This window comes from Dermacentor albipictus, chromosome 1 (assembly GCF_038994185.2).
Source record: "Dermacentor albipictus isolate Rhodes 1998 colony chromosome 1, USDA_Dalb.pri_finalv2, whole genome shotgun sequence".
NCBI lineage: Eukaryota > Metazoa > Arthropoda > Arachnida > Ixodida > Ixodidae > Dermacentor > Dermacentor albipictus.
In genome coordinates, this window is record NC_091821.1 from 83,062,935 (window position 1) to 83,089,030 (window position 26,096).

General features: G+C 41.5%; 1 protein-coding gene across 4 annotated transcripts in view; it reads right to left on the reverse strand.

Annotated features, from left to right (window-relative positions):
• LOC135907459 (probable phosphorylase b kinase regulatory subunit alpha) overlaps positions 1–26,096 on the reverse strand; it is a 115,666-nt gene that overhangs the window by 66,303 nt on the left and 23,267 nt on the right. For all 4 annotated transcript variants that reach the window (XM_065439157.1, XM_065439158.1, XM_065439156.1 and 1 more), the window contains exons 19-21: positions 22,817–23,084; positions 1,828–1,909; positions 1,686–1,763 (exon numbers count right to left, since the gene is read on the reverse strand). In XM_065439157.1, the coding sequence (XP_065295229.1) occupies positions 1,686–1,763; positions 1,828–1,909; positions 22,817–23,084 (428 nt within the window). The remainder of the gene's footprint in view (positions 1–1,685; positions 1,764–1,827; positions 1,910–22,816; positions 23,085–26,096) is intronic.

The window sequence follows — 26,096 nt, forward strand, 5'->3', positions numbered from 1 at the left end:
ACTTTTCCTGTCACGACACTGCCGGATTTTCACCATTTTACTTATTGTATGGCCGCAACCCCACCTTGCCCTTGGACATGTTGCTACCTTCCGCAGTACAATCACCCAGCACTGATTACGCTCACGATGCTGTTGCCTTTGCCACCCAGGCCTGAGATGTCGCCTATCATCGCCTCACAGTCTCGCAAGCTTCTCAAAAGTGATGGTACGACCTTCAACACCGAGAAAAACCACTTTTCACGTGGTTCCCTTGTCTTTTCCTGGACGCCTTCACATCGTGTCGGCTTGTCGGAAAAGCTACTTTCCCGTTATTCTGGTCTGTACCAGATCTTACGTCAACTGTCGAACATAACATACGAGATCGCCCCAGTCGGTCAGCATTCAGCGCTTCCCAACGTCACCAGCGATGCTGTTCACGTCACCAGGCTCAAGCCCTATGTCCCCCCATTAAGTGAGTCTATATAACTTGCACCAGGACAGAGCTAACCTCGCTGCGAGGGTGATGTTACGGTGAAGGGAAAGAAGAAGGTGACATGGACTAGAGGAAGACAAAGTCTGGCAGTTGCCTGAACGCCATATACACTATTTTACACTTGTGGGCCTGCTTTCTTCCTGCAACAATATTCAACAAAATACTGTTCAACAATTCAACAAATAATATTCAACAATTTACCATAATTATGCATGGGCACAGAAATTTGGTGCCTTCTGCATTTAGAAAAACATGATTTCATTGAAATTTAGGCCGGCAGAGGCAGATACATAAAGTGCAATAAATAGAGCCACAAGAATGTCTGAAGCCACGAGCACAAATATTAGACAAATTCATGTACTACCCATTGTTCATATGGTAGCTGAACGATTGCAGCACCAAAGTTATCTCTAGTAAACTTTATAGGAAACTCTATGGTGGTGCCGTTTTACCAGCTCCATTCTCTATTTCATCAAGGCAGCCTACCTGCAACTGTACATAGAAGCTGGCAGTATGACAAGGATATACCAGGTACCAGATCACTGATATTCCTGATTATTAGCAGCCCACGACCCAGCAAGCAAGCTACTTTTTTCTTCCCTGGCTGCATCAGTGAAGCTCTTTGCTTGCTGTCAGTCACCTCGATAACTCTGCTATACTCATGGAACGATGAAATGTAACTTGAACTACCGCACCTCCATTCTTAGTCCCATGAACCTACAGCCACTACCACCTCTCCAGAGGGCCTGTCAAGTTCTTGTACATTAGGCCCACACTGACACCGCTCTGAATGTGACAGGCTCACTCACTATTGAACTACACCTAAACCAGCAGCTGCTTCAACCATCTACATCATTCGTGCCAGAGTCATCATTGTTTCCTGACCTGCCAGGACTGGCATGCAAGAGGGGAGTTCTTCCCTCAGTAAAGCAGCAATGGTACCTTCACAATTGTTCATGCTGCTGCCCTTGGTGCCACTAAAACCAGCACAAGCCCTTGCCAGAATACTTTTTGAACAGATCTAAGTGCTACCGTTCACCCACTGAAAAGTCCCATTAAAATTTAATAGTCTGCAGTTTTCTGATCGCTCTGCTCATCTGCAATTGGCTAATCTCTCTTTTTGTGTCATTATTTGCTTCATGTATTGCTTCCCCACCTGCTTGGTCTTAACCGAAGAGTACAGTATATTGTACATAAAAAAAGGATGCTATACCTTTGCAAGGTCTTCAACCTTCTTTCCCAGAAGGCCAGCAACATGTCTCACAAGACCCCACTTGTGTTCTTTGTAAGCCTGAAAACATAATAACATTAATGAATGGGTAGTGTCATTTACAGAAAAATAAGTAATCTCCTACCTTTTCATACAGCTCCTTCAGAAGATGTCTTACTGTGATTACACGATTGCCATCACCCAGCTCAGTGTCCCATTTTAGACCCCTGTAGAGGACGAACAAAAATAACTTTAGAGATTTAATCAAAATAAAGGATTTTTATGGACAGCAGCAGCCTAATGACTGAAGCTGCCTATAATAGCAGTCAGCAAAGTAATAATCACTACGTGAACCCACTCACAAGCACACACGCGAATCCAATAGGTCAGCCTAATGATGGGCTAACAACACCAACAAATGCATGTGTTTTCCTTTATCTTTTTTTTTTCAAAATACATTCACAAGAATATCGACCTGCTACATCAATAATCATCCAGATGCATTCAACATCATTACTATGTAGAACAAAATTAAGCCAACTTCTGAGCAGTAAGGAAAATGAGAACTCTTGCATAATGCAGTTTACATTCCTGCCAGCAATGAGTAAAACATATGAGATGGCAATATATAACAACCAATACATAGTTCCATACTACCCTAAAAAGCACCATCAACTATCTGATTGTTACTCCATGTGCCATACAACAAATCGTAATGTAACATAACAAATTCAACAAATCGTAAATTGTAACATAAGCAGAAAGAGGAGAGGCATCTATGGCAAAAAAGAAAAACGAAAGGATTTCATGCTTTAATACGTGGGAGAAACGTGGCATCAACTGGGGCCACCGATACTCTGTGATATTCTTCCACTTTACCAAGTACAAAGCTCCACTCTCCTTACTCAATCAGTCAGTTTGTGCAAAACCTGATCTATATGCAAAAATACAAAAATACATTCAAAGGGCACTTAGTTATAGCTACATGGATGAATGTGAAAGCACTGCGACCACCTTGCTATGCTTAGACATTATGCCGCAACACAAGGTCGTGGGTTTGACTCCCACCAAAGGTCAAGTGTTCTAGTGCCTTAATTAACTGTGCCGTAACTAATGCCACCTTAATTAAGACCAAATGTCATGGGTTTGAGGGCCATATTCAACTCTATCTTAATTAACTATGCATCAATTAACTTTGCCTTAATTATCACCAAAGGTCGTGAGTTCAACTCCCACCAATGGTTGTGGTTTAAAGTGCCTTAATTAACTCCATCTTAATTAACCATGCCTTAATTAAGAGTGGGCAATGTAGCAGCAGCAGCTTCAGCATGTTGCCTAAGCGCTTCTTGCTTGCACAGCTCCGGGATTTTTATGCTGGTCATGCTGTTCGTCTCCGGGGCTTGGCTGGCCCTGCACCAGTCGAACATGTGGTCATTACCGGCGATTCGACATGGTTCAGCCCTAGCGTCCAGGCGTTTTCCTGCCCACGTTCTTCCTTCTCTGGCGATTCTGTGCACTCCCGTGGATGCTCCTAGCATAGCAACTCCGACAGGTGACGCCATCGGATCGTTGACGTCAAGCTTCATGAGTATAAAAGCTCCGCCGTTCCAGCGCCCCGGCAGTGGGCAATGCAGCAGCAGCAGCAGCTTCAGCATGTTGCCTAAACGCTTCTTCTTGCTTGCACAGATACGGTAATTGGACAACCTGTACTGTATCCGATCCGATAATAGATTCCTGCTGCTGCTGTGTTGCCCATACAGTTATTTGTGTAGTAGACTCATGTGCAATTTTTCTTATGTCCTCGATTACCTTAGTCGTCTTACCCTGAGCGGTGAAGTTGAGCTTAACCCCGGCCCCAGGAGACCGGCGTCTAAAACTGGCAAACCTGACGAATCCCAATAAAGCTTTCTTAACGCCCTTGAGACGTCGGCCGAGCAGGCACTGTCTAGTTGCGATAACCCTTCTCTTGTGAAAGTTCTTTCCGATTTAGTTGCTTATCAGAAAAATATGTCACAAGACATATCTGAAATCAAAAATGCAGTGAATACACGTTTCGATGCCTTGGAATTGCGTGTGGCTGCTCTTGAAACTTCATGTTCGAATGCACTGTCTTATCAAGACTCTGGTCAGCTTCATTCTGAGGTGGCTTGCCTGACGCGCACTGTTGCTGAACTAACTACCAAATATGGCGATCTTGAAAGCCGTTCATGAAGAAATAACATAATTCTTCATGGCATACCAGAAGATACTAATGAGGATCGTGACACACTGCACTCCAAGGTTGCAAACGTTTTCAATAGGCTTTCCCTTGACTGTCCGCGTATTGAACGCTTCCAAAGGTCAGGCAGAATGCGAACCTGGGCATTCTCACCCTATCAATTTAAAATTGCTTGATTTCAGCAATAAGCTAGTGATGCTGAAAAATGCTTATAAGCTGAAAAATTCTGGCCTGAAACTTTCCAAAGATTTTTCATCCAGAGTGCGTGCAGTACTTTGTAAAAAGCTATGGGACGCTTCAGTTGAGCAACAGAATAACGGCTCGGTTATTAAAACGAGGTTTAATAATTTATTTATATATAATATTCGTTAAAACTAGAACAGTGCCTCAAATAGTTTAGTAATAGCTCCTAGTTTTGATTCTAGAGCACAAGATTTCCAAATGTTTCATTATCACTAGGTTGACAATCTCATCACTCTGCCACAGATCTTGCAATTTTGAATGTTAATGCCAGAAGCATAACTATCAAATTTCCACAGTTTCTTTCGCTAGTTTCTTTATGTTCTCCTCATGTTATATGCATCATGGAAACTTGGCGTTATGAAAATATTCACAACTGAGAATTCATGCCTCCTCGTTAAATTGCTGTCCAGTATGACCGTCAGAATAAGAAAGCAGTGGTGTTGCTTTGCTTTTACATTCAAGTTTTAACTTTAAGGTTCTACCAGGTCCTCCCTATGTAGAATCGGTTTGGTGCAAGTTACAAGTACATAAGCAGAATTTAACATATTGTGGTCTTTATTACGCCCCGGTAGGCCTAGTTACTTCTTCGATAATATTTCTTATTTTATACATGACCATAGCCTCTATAGTTCTAACTTAATCATTCTTGGTGACTTTAACATGACTTCTTTGATAATATTTTGCATTTTATACATGAACATAGCCTCGACAGTTCTAACTTAATCGTTCTTGGTGACTAACATTCCCGGCACTTACTGGCCTTGCCTCACATATTCTGCCACTAGTGCTTCTATTTGTAGAGACTTAATTATGTTTTCTTTGTCCCATAACGTGATAAAATTAGTTGATAAGAATACACAGGAGAACTCCATACTTGAGTTTGTGTTTATCAGTGACAGTCTTGCTCATTTAGGTTTTGACTATGATATCCTGGAAGGAATCTCGGATCATAATGCAGTTCTCATACACATTAACTGTCCCATCCCACATGAATGCTCTAGCTATTCCACATTTCATGATTTTAACAAGGCTGACAATACATCTGTCACTGATACTTTGACAGATAACTTTGACCACTTTTGTCACTCAGTACCGAATGTCATGAAGACAGTCTTGTTGATTGTTTTGAGTCGTTAGTGAAATCTTGCATCAATAACTACGGTCCATTAAAAACAAAAAAGATAAATAATAAACTTCCTTAGATTAACCTGGATATCTCGCACCTTTCACGCCGAGTAGGTAGCTTACGTAAATCAAAGCATTCTAATTCTGCACTTCGTGTTCCTTTTGAAAAAGCAAGAAGGAACTTCGTGCCCATAATAAAAATGCTAAAGATTTCAATTTTTTAGTCCAGCGCCCTCTACTACTTAAATCAAATCCTTGCAGGCTGTGGACATTAACTTTACCTAGTGCAACATGCAGTACCTCTTTCAAGATTAACGATGCTATTACTAACGACCCCACCGTAGTTTCGAATGCTTTTAACTCGTGCTTTCAATCTGTTTTCACCCTCGATAACCATGTAGTTCCAAAGTTTAGTTATGATGCACAAACTAATAAACTAGGCGATATTTTAACATTTAGTAAAGTAATTAAAGTAAAGCAACATTTAGTAACAAGTTCTGATGGTGTCTCAAACCTGTTCTTGAATCTCGACACTAAAAAGTGTACCGGTTCGAATAGTACCTCGAATTCTTTCCTTGTAAGATACTCCCTATGGACAGCTCAGTACATTACTGTAATCTTCCAGAAATCCTTAGACTCTGGTGAAGTACCAACTAAATGGAAAACAGCCAAAGTCCTGCCTTTGTATAAATCAGGTGATAAACAACTTCTAACTACAGGCCGATAGCTCTCACACCCCAATCATGCAAGATGTTAAAGCACAATATTCGAAAACATATAATTGAATTCCTTAACTCTAATGATGTTCTGACATCTGCCCACCATGGTTTCCGTTGAGGTTATAACACTGTAACACAATTAGCCGATTTTGTTCAAGATATGACTTCTAACCTAGACATAGGTAATCAAGTGGATGCCATCTTTATTGACTTCTCTAAAGCTTTTGACTCTGTGATTCACTCTAAACTACAGGTAACATTAAATTCCATATTCAATTATCTCTGTCCTGTTTCTTTGATAGCCAGTTTTCTTCGTTGTCGCTCACAATTTGTTTCCTTTAACTCAATGGACTCCTCCTGTCGACGTTACGGCAGATGTTCTTCAGGGATCCGTATTAGGCCCTTTATTATTTCTAATATACATCAATAATTTACCTCGTGGCACATCAACTAAAATCAGACTTTATGCAGATGACTGCGAATTAATATAATCTATTAACTCCATTGATGACCACTACCGTCTTGCCCAATCCCTTATGTCTTTCTGCGCTTGGTGCAAAATGTGGCAAATGAACATCAACTGTAGTAAAACAGTTGTGATGTCATTTTTCAATAGACAGAGCCCCCGCTCATTTGATTATTCTCTGGATGCCATCCAACTTAATAGAGTGTCTCAATATAAATACTTAGGTGTAATTCTAACAGAACATCTTGTATGGTCTAAACATGCTGTATATGTAAACGGGAAAGCCATGAACAAATTAGGTTATTTGCGCTGCACTTTAGCTAAGACCCCCTGCGATACTAAACTGCTATTATATAAAACATCAATTTGCCCTGTTCTAGAATATGCATCTGTAGTTCGGTTCCCGTACAAACAATGTGAAATAAGCTCGCTCAGTAACGTTCAACGAAAATCTATCCGTTTCATTTGCCAAAATTACAGCCACACTTTCTCACCAACACATGCTAAAAAATCTTTGAGCACTGAGCCATTACTTTCACATTACCACACTGAAGCCTTAAAACGTTTATATGCAATTAATAACTCCACCTCTGGTCTTTCTGATTATAACTATATCACATTAACTAATGCAAGTTGTACCTGTGGTTCCCACGCCTTGAACAAAACACCTATTTCTGCCCGTACTAACACATTCAAGTACAGTTTTTTTCCACGTACAATAGAGCTTTGGAATTCTCTACCCAGTAACATTCGTTCACTATCACTAAAAGATTTTACATCTACCATGGTAAGTACTTTGCTAACATGTAAAGCGCTTCTTTTTGATCATTCATCTTTTTGGGTTTATGTGTTTTTAATGTGTAATGTATAGCAATGTATAATGTTCCCACTCCTGCTATAGCCCTATAAGAGCTGCAGTATATGTAAATAAATAAATTAATTAATTAACACCAAAGGGCGTGGGTTCGACTCCCACCAATGGTCGTGGGTTCGACATTGATGGTCCCACCAACGCCAACAACTACAGCAGATTTTCCACCTCATGAGCCATATAAGCTTTCGCATTAATAAGTGCATGCAATTTGAAGCACCAGTACACTGGTGTCAAGAAACTTAACGACACACGTTTTGCCATCACTGTTATTTTTCCATGCTTCTGCTGCTTCTGCTCACCAATCTCTGAGGAACCTTTTACCTGCCCCCCCTCCCCCCCTTTTTTCCTATCAGAATTTTGCTGTAACCAGTGTCAGATGGCTTTGACATCATGAACCCTTCAACAGTTAATCATTGTTATTTTGCCATGCTTTTTCTGCGTCTGCTCACCAACCTCTGAGGAACAACCCCCCCCCCTTTTTTTCCCTCTCCCAAATTTTCACTAACCAGTGTGAGATGGCTTTGACATGATGAACCCTTCAACAGTTGACTTTGCACATGGAAAGCTAACTGTAGCACACCATCATTTCAACCTGAGCGCTGCTGTTTTAGTACATTTTTGTTCATGCAGTACTTCAGCATTGTCTCATACACTTCTGATAATGAATCAAGCATTGATCACATGCTGCGCAAGTACGCATATTCATGTACTCATGTGTAGTAGATACACTCATTGTTATTTCCTTAGGCTTTTTTTAGAAATTCTTGCAACTATTCCAACAAATGTTCTTGTAAATGGCTAATCGTATAAAAATACATTATGGAAATGTGAATACAGGCATTGGTGCTTTCCGCCAATTCAAAATATACAAAAAGAAAATCACCGGAAGCTTTTCATGTACGTAGGTCAGTATGACTTAAAAGCATTATGGCCAACATGGATAAGTCGGCTGCACCACATTGGAACTGTACCTGTAAACAATGAACTAAGTACTTAATACGGTTGATAACCAGGCGAGTTGGTACAAATGTATTGGTACAAACTGTCCTTGTCCGTTCCCTTTTTTACCTTGTGTCCTGTCTTCTCATGCAGTTGGCATAAATGCAACCAAGGATCAATTCTCAATTATTAAATTTTTGTATCTCCTGCCAAAATTAAAAAGGAAAGGGCTCTTCTTAACAGCAGTGCTCTTTCATACTTTTTGAAAGTTTTGTACTAACAAAAAATCCACACGTGTTCAATACTTTTCTAAAGCAATATTTTGACTGAATAACTTAATGCACCACAACTATTCACAGCCATTGCCTTCAACATTGCTTCTGAGTACTAATATTTTCACAAGCTTAGCAAGGTTCCGAGCTTATTACACACAACTGAAACATCTCAGTAATGGTAGATGTAGTCAGTTCCAAGTCAGTGCTCATTTCTCTACATTGTGTCTTCACGTCTCATTGTTCCAGTGCTATGTTCCCTGATACATGTCTTAACAAGCCCAGTCATAGATCCTACATCTGAATGTTAGTGAACTTCACTTTATTACGCATTTACACACTGCCACTTAGAATACTGCATCTCAGTTTGTGGAAACACATATTCCATACATGTAACACATCTACAATATTTAAAAAATCAAACCTTGAGGATAATCAATTTCTCTAGTTACATGTCACATGCAGCACTAATTTTCACTTCCTTAAATATACTACCATTACGCTATATGCTCCAGCTCAAATTGGTTTTACTAATATATCGCACACTAAAACCATGAAATCATTTTGGATACATTTAATATATCTGCTCTTACCAACACTAACACTATGCGATTTTCCTCTAACAATTTTTACTCTCTCAAATAAACACTAATTATGGTATGTTTACTGCCATTTTTACCGCCATTAGATACTAGAATAAACTACCCCATATTAAACGACACTACTGGCTACAAACTCATTACTATGAACACATACTGTATACAGATTTATTTAACAGTTTTCGTTGCTTCTGTACTTGCCTAATGTATTGCTTTTATTCTCTATCTCCCATTGTCTTTGATATTTTTCTTAGAAATTTTAAGTTTTTCATTCCATAGCATATATTTGACTTGTACTTTGCCTATTGTAAGCATATTTCTGTTTCTAATTATTTGCTACATTAACCTCATGTTCTCTGATATGTCATTTCTATGTTTCCCTAATGTGTCAATTACTACATTCTTATTTACTGATATGCAATATCTATTTCATTTGCTTGTGTTTGACTTGAACTTCAATTATTGTAAGCACCTTTCTTGTATTTGATTATCTGGTTCATTAAACTTAGTGTAATCTACCTTTGTCACTGCTATGCTGCCATAATTTATTATTACTATTTGTTAAATTGCTAATAGGAGGTCCCCATGACAGTTTTTGTAACTCCTGGACGTCCTCCTGTACTAATGATGAATGACGAAATAAATAAATAAAAAATAAACAAAAAATGTCCATAACGTCTCATTATGTAAGAGCTTTTTGAAGACCCGGCAAATTCTCATATTTGAGTTTTTATGGCATGTTGTCAAACAGACAATGAAGCAGACAGCGAAATGATAAGCTGCCACAGTGATAAGCGACAAAATAAAATGACAAAAGAGCACTTAAGAAAAAGCCAGATTTCATAGGTCTTGTGTCATTAGCGTCTACGTAAAGTAAATGCATAATTCAGTGTAAGAAATGGCCTGCTGTCAGATGTTTGTGCACACAGGCACAAGAACGAAATGAAAACAAAAGGAGTATTGCCGTTTAAGAAAATTTTTTTGTCAAGCAACATGAATTCTAACAAGAACAACAAAAAAAGAATAACATACTGCATAGGTGACCTTGCAGCCCACAGTCTTAACAAAAGAGGAGGACCAAAATTCAAGGTTGCACAAAGGCAACAAGAGCCTTTTTTTATTTTTATGGGAGGGTCTCTTTGTAGCTTAGATTATTTCCAGTCATATGTGACAAACTGAGGATGTATTTAATTGACCCCAAAGTTTATAGCGCAATATCCCAGCAAGAGAGCAGAACTGTTGTCCAGCTTAGGCAAATAGCTTGTAAAAAGTGAAGCACTGCATTCTTGCTGGGTAGCACTGCATTCTTGCATGCACCAGTACAGAGTGCTACTAAGAATATTAGGCTGTGCAAACTGGCTACATAGAACTTTCACTTTCTCACAGTTCTAGTACTCCACAAGTTCTTGAAACTCGTAGTACTGTCTGTAGACAGCCTTCCATTTGCAGCAAGTTTTGCTCGTCTGTCAGGGGGGGGGGGTCACGACTACTTATAGGTCCTGCTTTTTCCCAAGCGAGTTGTTTCTCACATAAAACTTTTGTATTTCTAAGGAAATGCTTTCTGTGCTGTATCCATCTGTACCTGTAGCTTCTATACCATCCAAACTTATATACATGAAATTTTTTTTAGGTTACTAAGGTTGAGAAGTCAACTACAACTGTATTGAATTTCTGACGCTAACCTACATCTTCACATTTCTCCTTCACTAAGCTTCAATTAACTGGCGCAATTCTTAGTGCTCAAACTTCCTTTCCACTGGCAGTGACATGAGGCAGAAACGCTCTTTACACTGGCTCAGCAGCTATGGTGTTTTGCTGCTGAGCAAGAGGTTGGTGAATTTAATATTTGGCTATGGCAGCCAGATTCTCAAGTGGACACAATGCAAAAAAATTTCGCATAATGAGCACTGGGTGCTCATTAACAAATGCTAGGTGATCAAAATTAATTCACAGCCCTCTGTTGTGGCATCTCTCATACCCTGTGTGGGACATTAAACTGGGATGATAAACTGCATTAATTAATAAGTTGAGAAACATTGAAAAACTGTAATCTAAGATCACAGCCATCACAGACTATGCAATACTCAAAGTAGTCTATAAATACGGAGTGACATGACAGCCTAGCAGTGCCACACTCGTTGAATTGCTTTCTTAGATTCTAAAAACCAGTATATGTGAGAAAACATGTGTAAGCCACTTTTCTAAAAAGCTTTTTCTTTCTGCAGGTCATTTTTCAAGACTCAAGAAAAAAACAAAAGCAGACTGGCAAGCCTTTTTTTTTGCCTCTTTTAATTCCAATCTGGGCATGTGAAAAAAAGATAGTCACATTTATCCCATAAGGAGGCCCTGCAACAATTTTTGAGCATGGTAAATAAACCATGCCACACAAAATAATGCTGCCATGAGCACCTGAGTCAAATATTACTCACTTGCATGCAGCTGGGTATGTACAATATTGCTTTGAAGATCGCTCATGCTTTCCTGTGGCTTCTTCAAATTCCCACAATCCTTCAGTGTACCTGATGGCGCAATGATGATGCTGTACAACTATTGGCTGGATTTGTGGTTATGCCACGGGAAATCATTACTTTAGCAAAAGCAAGAAAATAATCAGAAATGCTATCATTTTTATACATACTGGTTTGGATTATAAATAATATAGAAAATTGCAGTATGAAGAAATGCAACAAACATTTTCAGTTTTGCACATGTGGCCTACAGTGACTTTGTGATCTCAAGTTATGCTACTTTCTGCATAGTGCAAGGTTGCGTCATTTGGTTGTATCCCTTTGGCTAAATTTGTGATAGATGAGTAGTAAATACCACTGAACCAATCTTAGCAAAGCTGTAGAGTGGGTACTAAGTCCCAGCACGCAGTGTCCAAGATTTTTCAGCATGTCGCTGGTACCAGGCACTCCGACTGGCTCGCATAGCCACGCCTGGAGAATCAGAGACCAATCAGAGCACGCAGTAGTTCGAATGTCTCGCAGGCAGAGGGCTCATCGCTGCACCCCGCAGCAGCTGCAGTATCTACACTATGTAGCAACTTGGCCTTCGAGATCAAGAAGGTCACTCCAAGGAGCCACTCATTTCGTTATGCGTCACTTTTAGTAAATGGTAATGGTGGTGTTCTTTTTTTTTTCAGTTTCATTATAAAAAACGGCTATTTCTGCTTGCTTTTTGTGGTGCTCCTGGCGTATTTCAAACATCAAATTTTGCACAGAGGCTTCTTTATATTCACATCATCTAAAACTAGGCTTTTTACTCAGTCCAAAATTTTGTTGCAGTTGGCCTTTAAAGGGCCCCTCACAAGGTCTGGCCATGTTGAGCTGACAAGCACCGTGTATACAATGCATGCTAACGATCGTGTCTGCTAAGTATTACATCGCCATGCACCGCAGAAAGATCTGAAATTTCAAACTGAACTCCATTTGTTCTTCTCCTGGCGCACGTCGCGCTCCCAGCTGGGGGGTCGACGTATATCACAGAAGTGTGGCTACGTACATTGCACTGCTGTGATGTCACTCGTAGTGACACGTGACTTCAAAATTATTCAAGGCAGCATCTGTTATTTGTGTAATCTGTTGCTTCAATAGACAAATTAAAGTTTAGAGAAATAATAAAACACACAAACCGAATGTCTGCATGTTCTTGTTTTACTTTGCACCACAGCAAAAGAGATGTAGTACTTCTGTTTTGTCTGCTTGTTCCCATGTCGTGCAATCGCGAGCGCAGACAACGAAAGTATGTTATTTTTTACCATGTTCAAGCGTGCGATCATGCTCTATGCTCCGCTTGTGTGTGCCTTAGCATTCGCGTAGCACTGACTCATACCACTAGTCAAGTGTTCTCATGCATAGTGCGCAAAATCGTGTGTTGAACAAAACGAGACAAACGCAACAGCTCGCACGTGACGCCGTCAGCGGAAGTGTGCCGCGCAGCAAGAAAAGCAAGGGGGAAAAAAAATGAAGGCGGGGCCTGTGACGTATGCATCACATGATCTTCGAGCTCTGGTATGGGAGAACGCAGGAAAGGAATTTCGCTTCCCTGCAGAGTAGAGGATAGTTGAGGATAGTTGCAGAGAATAGACGGCGCAAGTGGAGAGAGTGTCTCTCTTTGCAGAGGCCCTCCTCTCCTGAAATCATGGGTTCACAGTACTGAAATATTTCTACCTCGGCTGTTAATGAACCAATTTGGAAAATTATTGCGGCAGAATGCGCTCCCTAGAGGGCACGTAACAACTTCCAGCATATAACCAAAATTTTCTAAGCGGCCTGGTGAGGGGCCCATTAATTTATGTTTGTGTACTATGGTGTATGTTTGTGCCTACAAATTCTCTGCGAGCATTTTGGCATAATGTGAATGCAGGCTGAGGTGTTACTGTTGACTTTTCTTGGTTTGTCCTTTTGAGATTCAAAGCAGAAAAGCTGCATTTGCCTTCTTTGTGGTTACTATATGCATGTTCACTGGGTCACATTTCAACAGCCACAGTGTTAAACCTTTCACTTCTGTCTGTACAGTGCTCTGCATAGCCTGGTGCTTCATTCACAGTGTTCCATTCTGTAAGAAAATCAATCTAAAATTTTCTACAAACATCTCACTTCCAAGATGTCTGGTTTATTTTGTTCACAAAAGGAATTTGCATTAAGTGCATTAATTAGTTATTTTTGAGCATGAAAAAGCCTAACACGCAAGGACGCTGAGTGCAGCTTTGCGTTGTCCGCACTAAGAATGCCTCTCGAACTTTGCCTCGAAATGCCTCTCTCACTAAGCACAGCCTCAAAGAGTTCTCCTGCACAGAGTTTGGTGGTATATGCTAAGAAAAATGAGCCCACTGGGAAGCCTGTAGGTGCATTGGTAAGGCTTGAAGCGTCGAACTTGGTACCCTGATTGCAACGGCTACAATGACACAGAAGTGCCCGGCAAGTGGGAAGCTTCTCATTATTTTGCTATCACCTCCTGCTGAAAGTGTGGACAAGTATGTCCGTCTAGTGTACAAAACCCAAAACAACTAGAAAACAAATTGCAATGTGCTGCCATCTATGAAAAACTTGCAAAGATATCCACTCCAGAGGGGGCCGACACAGAGCCGGCCACCTGCACTTTGGCCTCCTCAGCTCTGGCCAGCTCCGTGCCAGCCGCAGAAGGGAATGGGTTAAGAAGAATGCGAAATTATGGCACCCATGAGCATTTGTTGGCTGCAAAGGCAGAGACAGTGATGTAAGGTTCTACATCAAAAGCTGAGGGACACCAAGCTCCAAGGAGCATTCTTAAAGTAAATTGAGCTACCAGCTGTGTCTGCATAGCCACTCACAATACCAGGCACTTAGGCTTCCGGCAAATTTGGGTGGCATTTTAAACAAGAGAAGCGCACTTGTAAAGCACATGTCGATGCATGTGGCCACACTGAGCATAAGATTGCACACACTCCCTCATTTGAGTATGTCACTGTGCAACCACATAAAAAAAATGAGCAGACATTCCTTCGACAGAAGTAGGAGGAGATCTGTGTATCAATTGGCTATAAAATGCAGCGTCCCAAACTGCCAGCTGCTTCCTTTATCAAAAGATGCTGGCTCCTCCCCTAACTAGATTTGTGCTATTACGCTGCTGTCAAATGCAGAAGTTTTAGCACTGGCTATGTGTTACTGCTCCATGCGAGAGCATAGCCTATGGAGTATATATGCATAGAACTTCAACGGTAAGGCAAGTGAGAGCCCCTGAGTTTAGCATGTCAGATGTGCCAGTACCATAACACTGGCTGTCATGTTATCAATAAAAAACAATAACAAAGACTGAAGCACAGTGACATAGAGAGGGTGAAGCATTGCGGGCAATGACACATTGCAGCCTCCAGCTTGAGCAGTGTCAAGCCTCACAAAGAAGTCGTGTTGGAGGGCAACATGACTGCCAATGTCTCTGACCATAGGCAATGTATCCAAATACTATTTCTTGCTGGAGGATATTTGCAAAGTGATGCCCTTTACTGCCAAATCCATTTCATTACTGTATTTAAAAAATGTTGCAAGACCCCTTTAAAAATATGATAAAACATAATGTGACAGTACAACTAAAGTAATTAATTGAACTGCACAGTTTTTCATTAGAGGGCATTCAGTGATTTGTTAAAAAAATCAAGCTCACTTAACATAAACTGTAGAATATACAGATTCATTCACTACATCCAATAGCTTTATACTGCCAAATGTGTGCCTAATTACAAAGGTTAGATATTATTTCAAACAAAACTGAGCTCATAGCCAGCTTTCAATGGCTGCAATAATATTGAAACAACACATGAAATGCATACCATGTACAGTCGCCCGCAAAAGTTTACGAGGCGTGGGTTTCAGGACAAATGTGGATTTCTGCTCTGTTAAGGTGTGGCGCTTCTAATTAAATGGATCACAGTATAGTTCGCAAGAAATGCTATGGATCAAAGCTTTTAATAAGAGGCTACATGCACAGGCTTCATGGAAATTTGACTCTTCTGCAAATCCCACGTCTCGTAAACTTTTGCGGGTGACTGTACAAATTTGTGCCCAGTTCTAATACTTCTCAATTCAAGATAGTTAGTTCACATAAACCTAAATCCAATAGCATATTTTAATACATGAGAATATTTAATTAGGAATAATTATAGAAAATAAGGTTTTCCTCATCTACATACAATAAAATTAATTTATACCACGTTTCTCAACATACAGTAAAACCTCGTTAAACCGTTCCCGCTTAAACAGTAGTTTCATTTTAAAAGTAGTAAAGCCAAATCCCCCACTCAGCGGCCATTGAACATAATGTGTTTTGTATCCACATAAACTGTACCAGCTTATTGCGTACATGTCGGTTAACACGTACCGTTTCCACTTTTCATCGCGCAAATACGGCGGTGTGTCGTCTCTATCAGGCGGCCCGGCAGAACAACAAGCCTCAGAGATCGAAACGGCCTCTAAGCGCCCTGTGCATATGCGCGTGAAGCCACATCAACATCAACATAATTTCGGTGCCGTGCCAGAGAATGTTGTGGCGTCGTGCAAGCGAGGACTCGCGTCATGCCAAAGCTCGGATAAAAAAGACGCCTGGTGCTCAGCATATAAGAAAAATTAGACATTATCCGTGCTATCGAACATGACATGAAGAAGTTGGTGCTGGCACGCGACAGGGATCTGCTGTTGACTACGGTGTGTGGCATTTGAAATGCGAAGAAGTTACTCGGCAGCGCTGCTGCGACCACAAAGAGGTGTCAACTATGAGGTTCGACTTTTCGCCACTGTTGCCTCTGTTGTTGCCGAAGTGTCGACTAGTGACAGTGACGAGGACGACGCTGAAAGCGACAGCATGAGCGATTCAGGCCCAACAGTGGCAGAAGCTGCGTGTTACGTCAGCTTCATGAATGCAATCGTCGTGACGAGAACAGCACCCGGGAATGAAAAAGGTGCCCCGGGACTTTTGCAGCACTACCGCGCGCGGGCACGGAGCATACGTAATGCCAACGAGAAATCTGCCATGCGAGTGTTTGCCGAGAAGAGAGGGCTGGCTGAAAAGTTGGCACACAGCTTCAGTAAGTTTGAGGCTGCTGTCGTCGTGCTAGGCCGCCGTGGCATTAGACAAAAACAAGACTTTTGTCGCGTGAAGTGAATAAATACTGCACGTTTTTTTCACCTTTCATCGCACTCTCTCTGAGTTCTGTGTTCCGTTTACGACAGGTAAGTGGGCGATCTCATGCTATTTCGGTTAAACAGTACTACCATTTAGTACATACTTTTTCCAAGCTCTGGCCAACTAAGGTTTAACGAGGTTTCACTGTACTATATATGGCTTTCTATAGTTTCCTGTGAGAAGGGCTTCTGTTCTGAGGTAGCTGCTCGACTTGTGATTGACAAATAGATGGTGAAGGGACGTGTTGTTCTGGGCCAATAAGGTTTCTGCATAACTTTAACAGTCATGAAAGATCTTAATTTGTTAACTATCATACAGTTTGAATAATAATAAAGCCAGCAAAAATAAAGTGGGCATATTTTGGTCGTGGTAATGAACACTTTAAGCCAGGATGTAGAACCGAACCAAAGTGAACTGAAAGCTGGAACTGAACCAATTATTTTCCCGCTAACATGGACGTGACCCCAAAACTGAACTTATTGGAGGAACCGTTGTGAACTGGCTCAACGAACGGTTTAAAAGGCACTGTGGATGCTCTGCTATAGGGCACATCAGAAGGGAAACGTGGGACAAAGGCTCAAAGCATCCCGTAGTCTGCAAACAATTCCCAAGCTTGACAAGACTCAAATAACTTCAAATAACCTCAACTCAGTTTGTCATGTGTTGTTAATTTTTGTGTAACCAAGGCTGCCCTTTGTTGATGAGAACTGTGGGCACCTTACGTGTGCTCAGGCATCTTGCTCCAGCAAGGGGACTGGAACAACTCTGTTCAACTTTCTGTTCTGTTTTGAAGCTGTATGCAGTCGGCTAAGCCATAGTTGTAATCCAACAACTCACGAGAAAGTTATAGTGCTGAAACTCCAGACGTTCTTTCCGGTGCTGCTTGGCATCATGTGTAATGCGACAATGCGTTATGTGACAATGATGGTGAAAGAAACAGGGATCGGAAGGTGACTGTTGAACCTACAGAGAAACTTCATATGCATTCCTGCCAGCCTGGGGACCTCGAAATTCGGAACATTCGCCGAGGGGGAAATCCTTCTTTGTCTTTTTTTTTTTCTGAGTCACAGTAATGTAAGAAACAGCTCTGAATGGCTTCCAGTACAGTTACTCAAAGTTTCGGCACTCATACTGTGACTGCAGATGGCGTGTGCACACGTGTATAATTAAGGAATATGTACCATGTCCTGTGACAGTGGCCCCTCTCCACTCTTTATATGCTTCACTGCATAACAATGTATAACAACGAATCTGACTTAAGGAAACTAGTGATTATGCAGCCTTTGTCTTTGATTAGACCTTTCCTTCACGCACACTCCTCAACGAATGTCTCAATCTGAAGTGAACTGAGTTAGGCCTACACAACCTACACACAAATGGCTTGGACTTAAATCTTACTTTGGCTAGCTACCTAGCACATAATGGCAATCACGAATTGACTATGCTGTGTAACATGGTCTTTTTTCTTCTTCTTTTTTTAGTAAAGCTGGGGCAGTTTTTCTGGATTTTTATGGTTATGTTTGTACAATCGGGAGGAACTGGTTGGAATACAAGCGTATTCTGGACAAACCTGGGTGGTTGGCAGGTTTGCATACATGATAAAAAAGTAAACATTTTATTAAGAACTCCAATGAATTTTCAGTGTGGCGCAAGTTTGCGCTACTTGGTACAAGTACGTGGAGTGATACCAAGCCATCAGTGTAGGTTGATAAACTGTGAATTAAGTCAAGTAAACCTGGAGAAACACAACTTCAGTAGCTGCTTCTTGAGTGCAATACACCATCGTCATAATGTAATTGATCTACATCCACTATACAGCAAGCTACAAAACTCCACAAAAACTCATAATGTAAAAGCGCGCTAATTCAAACACTTATGCAAAAAAACATGTCACAGCTTCCAAATTTCAGCCCTTTGAAATAACAGAAATTTGATGGAAGTGTTGTTAGAACTTGATTGCAGACTGTACAGAATGGAACATCCTTTGTAAGGGCAACTCCTGTTACACAAGCCTGTATTGCTTTCACATATTAAAGGGTCCCTGAAACGGTTCGGACCAATTTTGTAGACTCGTAGGGTACAGCTACAGTAAATAATTCACACCACAATTTGTGTGAAGCATCTCATATTAAGAGAAGCTACGGACAATTACAAGTTACCTTTTTCCATAGCCATGCATTTTCTCCTTAACATATCGCCGAGTGATCAGGGCTAAGCTCCGCCTTCACTGGCCCTGAATCCTGATGGGACGTCGTGAAGTCTACCTCCGATTGTCTTGGAGCCAATGTGCAAAGCCTCTCTAACCTCTTCGTCAGCCACCTAGCAGTTGACCCCAAGCAAGAGCTATCGAAGCAGCATACGTTAGGAACATTGTCTCGCAGTGCCGAGTGTGTCTGGTATTCCGGTAACCACAAGCAAGCTGGGCGTTTCGACGGATTGTTGGAGGCTTAATCTAAAGCCTCTCCATACTACTACTGCTGTGATAAAGCTTTAGCGCAGACGTACGTGAGTGGCCTGATCAGTCTGCACAGTCCAGTCACCTAGTGGCGCAGAGCTTAATCAGCCAAACAAGGAGCTAATACTGCTCTAACCAAATGTAAAACATTTTAAACATTAAGAAAAACAATGTGTTCATGATTACGCTCCTGCCAAAAATTTACACCAGCAGCAAAGTAGAATACACTTTGTTACTGCTATATTAGTTCTGTGTTTGGTTGAACTCTGTGCTGCCAGATGGCTGCACCGTGCAGACTGTTCCCATCTGTGTTTCCGCTCATTCGGTGAAGCGCCCAGGCCCAGTCTGCTTGAGCTTGCGTTCACCCGAATACCGGACACATGAAACACTATAGTGGCAGTAATCCTCTGGTGCAAAGTCACAACTGCAAATGTATAAATCCTGACACTGATCAGACACCAACAGTCCGATGGGCTGCAGCCACTCCACTCATCTGCTGCCTTGCAGAGGGACACAATGTTGCAGCTTGACATATTGCCAGTCGCTATGTTTGGAGCCCATAATGTACCAAGGGCGAACCATGGTGCTCGTGAACAGAAAGATCGAGACCAACACCAACTGCAGAGCTCTCTTCAACACGGAGCACATTGTCACACAAGCAGACAACACTTGCTGTGTGCTGGAAGTCTTGAGCGCAGTGATAAATTGTCCTTGTGAATTTTCTTTCTGTTACTTTCTTTTTTGTAGAAACAATTTAACTAACATTTCAACTATTATGAACCACATCTGTTTGCCATAAAGTTGGAAAAATTATCGATAACACACTCTGGGAAGCCAATCAGATAGCTCGCCCTACTGGCGTCATATGGTCACCTTGCATCACCTGGTCAGGGGCAGCTGAAAACTCAGTTGAGTGGCGTGGTGCGATTATTAGCGATGTACATATTTAAAACCTTGTAACAAATTACATGCTTTATGAGGAGCACTTAGATGCGTCAATTAATGATACAAAGGACCTACCCTAATGACTCAGTATGTTTGTACAAAATAGTCAAAATCATTTCAGGGTCCCTTTAATATATCAGTCCCACAATCTCATTGGGCGTTGTACATGCAGGTGCAAGACAGCTGACAGGTGAAATGAAAGGAAATTAGATGAGTTCTCAACACATCTAATTTATTTAGATGCACTGAAACACTGTGGCCTCCGAAAAAAATCACCGTACGCCTCTGCGCCTTGGTTCACAGTGCATTTAATTTCTTGCATAATATTTAAGACATCATAAATATGAGCTCTGTCCCAAATGTATGTCTGTCTCATGCATGTATGTATGTATGTTTAACATGTATGTCTGTCCTACGCATGCATCTTTAAAAAATTTCAGAAACTTTCAGGTTCATCAATGTGATCACCTACAAAATGCACTGGTTCGACTTCTTCAATTGCTTGAAGTACCCTTGAAAGTCCTCTTCTCCTAAGTGCTTCAGATGCAATGTCATTTGCTTTTGAACTGTCGTCACAACTCCGAAATACCGCCCCCAGAGCACCAGTTTGCATTTGGGAAAAAAAAAAAGAAAACCTCAATGCCCTTCCCCTCTGTGAAGGAAGATGACCAGCAAAGCTGCGAATGTGGGCCCCTTATGGAGAACCGCACCTCTGCCGCGAGTCGGCCCGGTATTGCACTATTTTTGGGATCGGCCCACGTATGGCGAGTGCTTAACGCCTGCTTCACCTCTGCCATGTGTCAGCTCAGCATTGCACTATCTTTGGGATCGTCTCATGTATGTGTTTAAAGGGGCTGACAACCAATTTTCATGGTACCCATTTTTTGTAGTGCAATGTAAAGCTTACAGGTCAGTGTGTATAATTGTGAAGTGGTAATGTAGAAAACACCATGGAACATATTTTATCAAAATTTTTCTACCTGCAGTGAGGATGTAGTCGTTCACTGGGAGCATGCTGAAAACAGTGATAGGTGAGCGCGATAGCGATTATACACCGACATTAATGGGAGGTAGACGACAAGTGTGGCCGTAGCTGTGAGAAGCATTATTTTGTTTATCAAGTCGATGTTCCTGCGACTCATGTTTTCGAAGTGTTAAAGTATTTCTGCAATAATAGCTACATGTTTTCGTGGTTTCCTGTTTAACTGCTTTGGTATTTAACCAGTCAATACAAAACCAATCGGATCGAAAACGAAACGACGCATTCACACATGATATGCAGTTCAGCGTGTTGCCGTAGCTATGCGCGTGCTTTTGATTTCCGCAGTATAGAATAAAGCGCTATAGTCCAATAATATACTAACTGCAATTTTAAGCAATAATTATACTGTACTTAATAACAGTTGACTTAGATACAGTAATCTGATAGTACACATCCGAAGTACCAAGATTTCACTGCCAGGCCTCGTCACTTACTGGTTTTTGAGTCTTTGTTTGCCAATTTAAAATTATAACTCCTACTTAAATCGCGAACAGCGTGCTGGATTCTATCGCTATAAATCAGGTCATTTCATTTCCATCAACGTCTCACAACACATTCTGGCCAGTTGTCAGTTCCTTTAACGCCTGCTTCACTTCCACCGCGGGTCGGCCCGGTATTGCACTATCTTCGGGATTGGCCCACGTATGGGGAGTGCTTAACATCTGTGTCACCTTTGCCATGGGTCGGCCCGGCATTGTACTATCTTCGGGATTTTTTTCTACACGTGGACACGATAGCGGGGAAAGTAGCCCTTAACAGCTTCGCTGTAAAAAAAAATGTTGCAGGGGGCTAAATTTGACAATTAGGGAGGGTGTCCCAGCACAGTGGTGGAATTGTATGCCAAAACCTCACATTCGTTCTTTCAGGTTATTCACTTACATTGGCAATCATCGTGGATGGTTTCTGCACAATTTTGTGGCTGACTCATGGCTTTAACTTTTCAGACAGGCCTCATACATCGGTCCGCGTCACGTAAGGGTAGAAATAAACTACCTTTTTGCTTATTAATTTGAAAGTGAGGCTGGAAAACATTGTTTTCTAGAACATTTAAATTTTCTTAATTCCGCACTGTTATGAACCTGCATGAACTGGTTCAGACCGGTTCAAACCAGTTTGTTTTTTCTCTGGAGCTGAACCTGAACTGAATCAGAAAATGTACAGAAGCCTGAACCTGAACCGAACCCAAAACATTCTGGCTCGATACCCTGCTCTAAGTTTGATACGCCCAATGCCCAGTTCAATGAATGGCATAAAGCTAAGCTTGATAGTGTTTGTAGTGTAGTAACAATTCAATAGTTTCAAGTTTATTACAGCTAGGTTCTCCTGTGCCATAATTAATAGCGATTAGAAGCACACTCAATAAACTTGATGTGTATCTACTCAACAAACTTAGTGCAACCAAGGTGCAACCTCTTCTTTTTCTGGTACATTTGTGCGTTCACAGTAGTGACACTAATGTAGAGAGTACCAAATGGCTCTCCTTTCAAAGTCAGACCATAAGATAGGAGTGGGTGGGGTGGGGATGGCACATAGCACCAAAAATATTCTTATCAGTATGCAAGACAGCAAGTGACATACTTGTTCAGCACTAGGCAGTGCAGTATGTCTCCATGCTCTTCAAGAGAATCACTCTCCTCAAGCAAGTCAAGCAATTCCTTCTCGGAAACCTTGTCTAGTTGAAGCTGGGACAGACCCAGGGTGGTGGCATTGCTGGGCTGGTCCACCATCTCGCACAGCTCTTCCTCATCTGTGTCGTAGGCTGGTGAGCCCGTATCACCAACACCACCATACGAGTCCTCTGACAATGTCGGCAGCAACTCCTCTGATTTTGTGCTGCTTGGCTGGTCTGCACAATATAGGGTTACAAATATCAAAGGGACTGCACAAGTCTACAAGACAAACGTAAATCATTGCAAATGATTCATTAGTGCAAGAGGGTGCTTTGTTACAGTCTCCCCTTCCAAGGACATTTAAGCTGCTTGCCAGTGATATACCTAGCTTCCTTTTTCATTATTTTTACCCTCTTCATTGGCTCACACACCGTCGAGTTGCTATCACTGCCAAGACCAGCCATTTAGCATGGTGAATACTATGAAAAGAACCATTGTAGAAATGAAGGGAAAGAATCGTTCAAAACACAATGCTTGGTTTCCACAACTGAGCGAGTCACAAGATTTTGCACCTTCAATACATCAGGCTAGGTAGAGTCGAAGAGGCTTAACACTGTTGCAATGCAGAGATGTTCCTTCTTTGCCAAGAAATTTATCTGAGGATAAAAAATGCATGCAAATAATACACATCAAATTTGTCATGTGATGTCTTAACATTTTCAATACAAATAATTACTGCCAACATTGTGTTTGATGCAGAAAAGCAACCACACCAGTTCTCCTAGTGAAACATAGGCACTGTAATAATGGATTAAAAGAATAGCTAGGTGCATATTTTCTATGAATGAATTTACTGCTGCTACATATGTTCTCTTGAACATCCACTTAGAGAAAGAATCTCCCATGACTGTTATTTACTAGGGTTTCATATCATGCATTATGAATATCTATGCACCAGCTGCCTCAAAGAAATGCTTCCAGGTGATATTCAAGAGGCAAGCCATTAACAGTGATGCGGTGCATCACAGTAGCCTACACTAGTCCACATTTGATGATATCATGTTCATGCCAAATCACAGTTCCCCCAAACAGCACCAACCAAATGTCACGGTGGCAAGGGACATAATGCTCATGCCAACCATCGACCAATCCATTACAACTTGAAATTGCAACAATGAAGTCAGACAGCAGTTATTTAAAAGGAAGAAAAAACTGAGATAGACAACCTTGTGCAAAACATGTTTCAAACTATGTTTCAAACCAGCAGCATCTAAAAACTACGTTCTTAAAAGTAAAAGAATCTTAAAGATGTCTTATTGTAAAAAAAAAAAACAACATGCGAAACAATAAAGAATTCAATCGTTGCGCTACTAACCCTACTCTTTGATGTTTTAGCGACACATGGCATGCAAGCATTCAACACTGTGCCGCCAACTAATACAGGGCTAGCATAAATGATTCATTTGTTTTGAAAAGGCTATATTTTCAAAAGTATTACATGCGCACACATGAAAGATATATGAAAAGAACCACTAACCCACCAAGTTTATCCACCCTCTACAAATGTTCAATATGTGCCCCTTTGGTAACACGAGACGCGTCCAGACGATAATTGAGCTCATTTTATACATTTCGTAGAATAGTCCTGTCAATTGTCTGCACTGTAGCACTGATGCGTTCTTTGAGCTACCGGTAGACTAAGGATTGTAGTGGTGGGGGTACGTTAAGGACCTCATTTACGTTTTTTATTTGAGGAGTGAATGACTGTACATGAGTAACCCTCATATTTGAAAGTTTCAAGCCCACCACTAGCAACAGATGCAGTGTTATCACTTTCTTATAATGAAACATCAGAATTGGTAAGCTCCGCAGCTTCTGAGGATGATGGTAAGACAATGTTGACCACATTTCAGTGAAATGTTGCACTGCTTCAATTGCGTGACGACACATCCCAAAGTGCAAGAGCAGATGCCCGCCACAACATGCAACACCTTTGTGGTTACCATTTTGTGAAAGTGGGTTTCGAGCGCAGCAGAAGCTGGTACTAGTTTGTGGCCCATACAGAACAAGCCATACAGAGGATAGCAACAACTAGTGTACCCGAGAGCTTAATAATGGCAAAAAAACAATAACAACAGACGGCTTAAAATTCTTGCCACAGAACAAGGCAACAATGCCAATAAGATAAGGCCCCACATATTCTCCAAATGTATCTAATGGCTATAAATGCATTAAGAATAAGATGGTACGATTCTCAACCTTCGGAGTTTTTTAGTATTTTTTCAGGGTGTCTACCAGCCGGGACATGACATGACAACTTTATTGGAGTCCTGAGGGACTGAGATCTTGGGGAGCTAAACTTGAAGGCTCCCGAAGGTGGCGCCACCCATGATGGACACCACCCACCCTCCGGACAGCCTGGAGTTGCATGTGGAGATCGCTGCTCTTGAGAGATTCCTGCCATTGTTCTTTGGTGATGGGTGGAGAGGCGTTAAGGGCTGGGCACAGCCAGAGCATGTGTTCAAAAGAGCAAGAGCATGACCACATTTGGGGCACGACTGGGAGTGGGCAGGATCTATCCTGTTAAGAGACCGAGGAGTGGGATACGAACGGGTTTGCAGAAGTCCGAGTGTGCTAGCCTGAGGTTTGTTCAATTTAGGGTGAGGGGGTGGAAATGTCCTCCTGCCCAGTCGATAATGGGAAACAATTTCGTGGAAAGCACATACTGGATCTTTGTGGATGTTGACCTTGTTACAAGTCTGGTTTAGTGATTTCACGTACCGCAACAGCGCAGTACGTGAAATTGGGAAACCAAGAATTTTCAGGGATTTTGAATAGTTTGTAAATACTAAGGGAAAACTCGGGGAGTTTGTGCTTCTATCAGGGAATATTAGCTGTAATTATTTTATTGAAAGGGAATGAAAGTCGCGCTAATGCTGGCTCGAGTGACAGAAAGGAATCGTAACAAATCATTTTTGACGCCGTGTCGTCGGCAGGAAGAGTTGTCAGTGTACACTCAATGACTGCTTTTCCGGGCAGACGATTTTTGGGTCATGCCCAATAATTCGGACAACTTCGTGGCACCACCACGTGCCCCATAGAGTCAATGCACAAGAATGTATGAAATTTAGGATGCAAGAACCCTTCGCCGTCCGATTTTCCGGACTTTTTGCCGTAATCACAGGCCCGAACCGGCATTAATCAAAGCCACCACCGCCGCCATTTTTATTATTTCGCCACCTCGAACC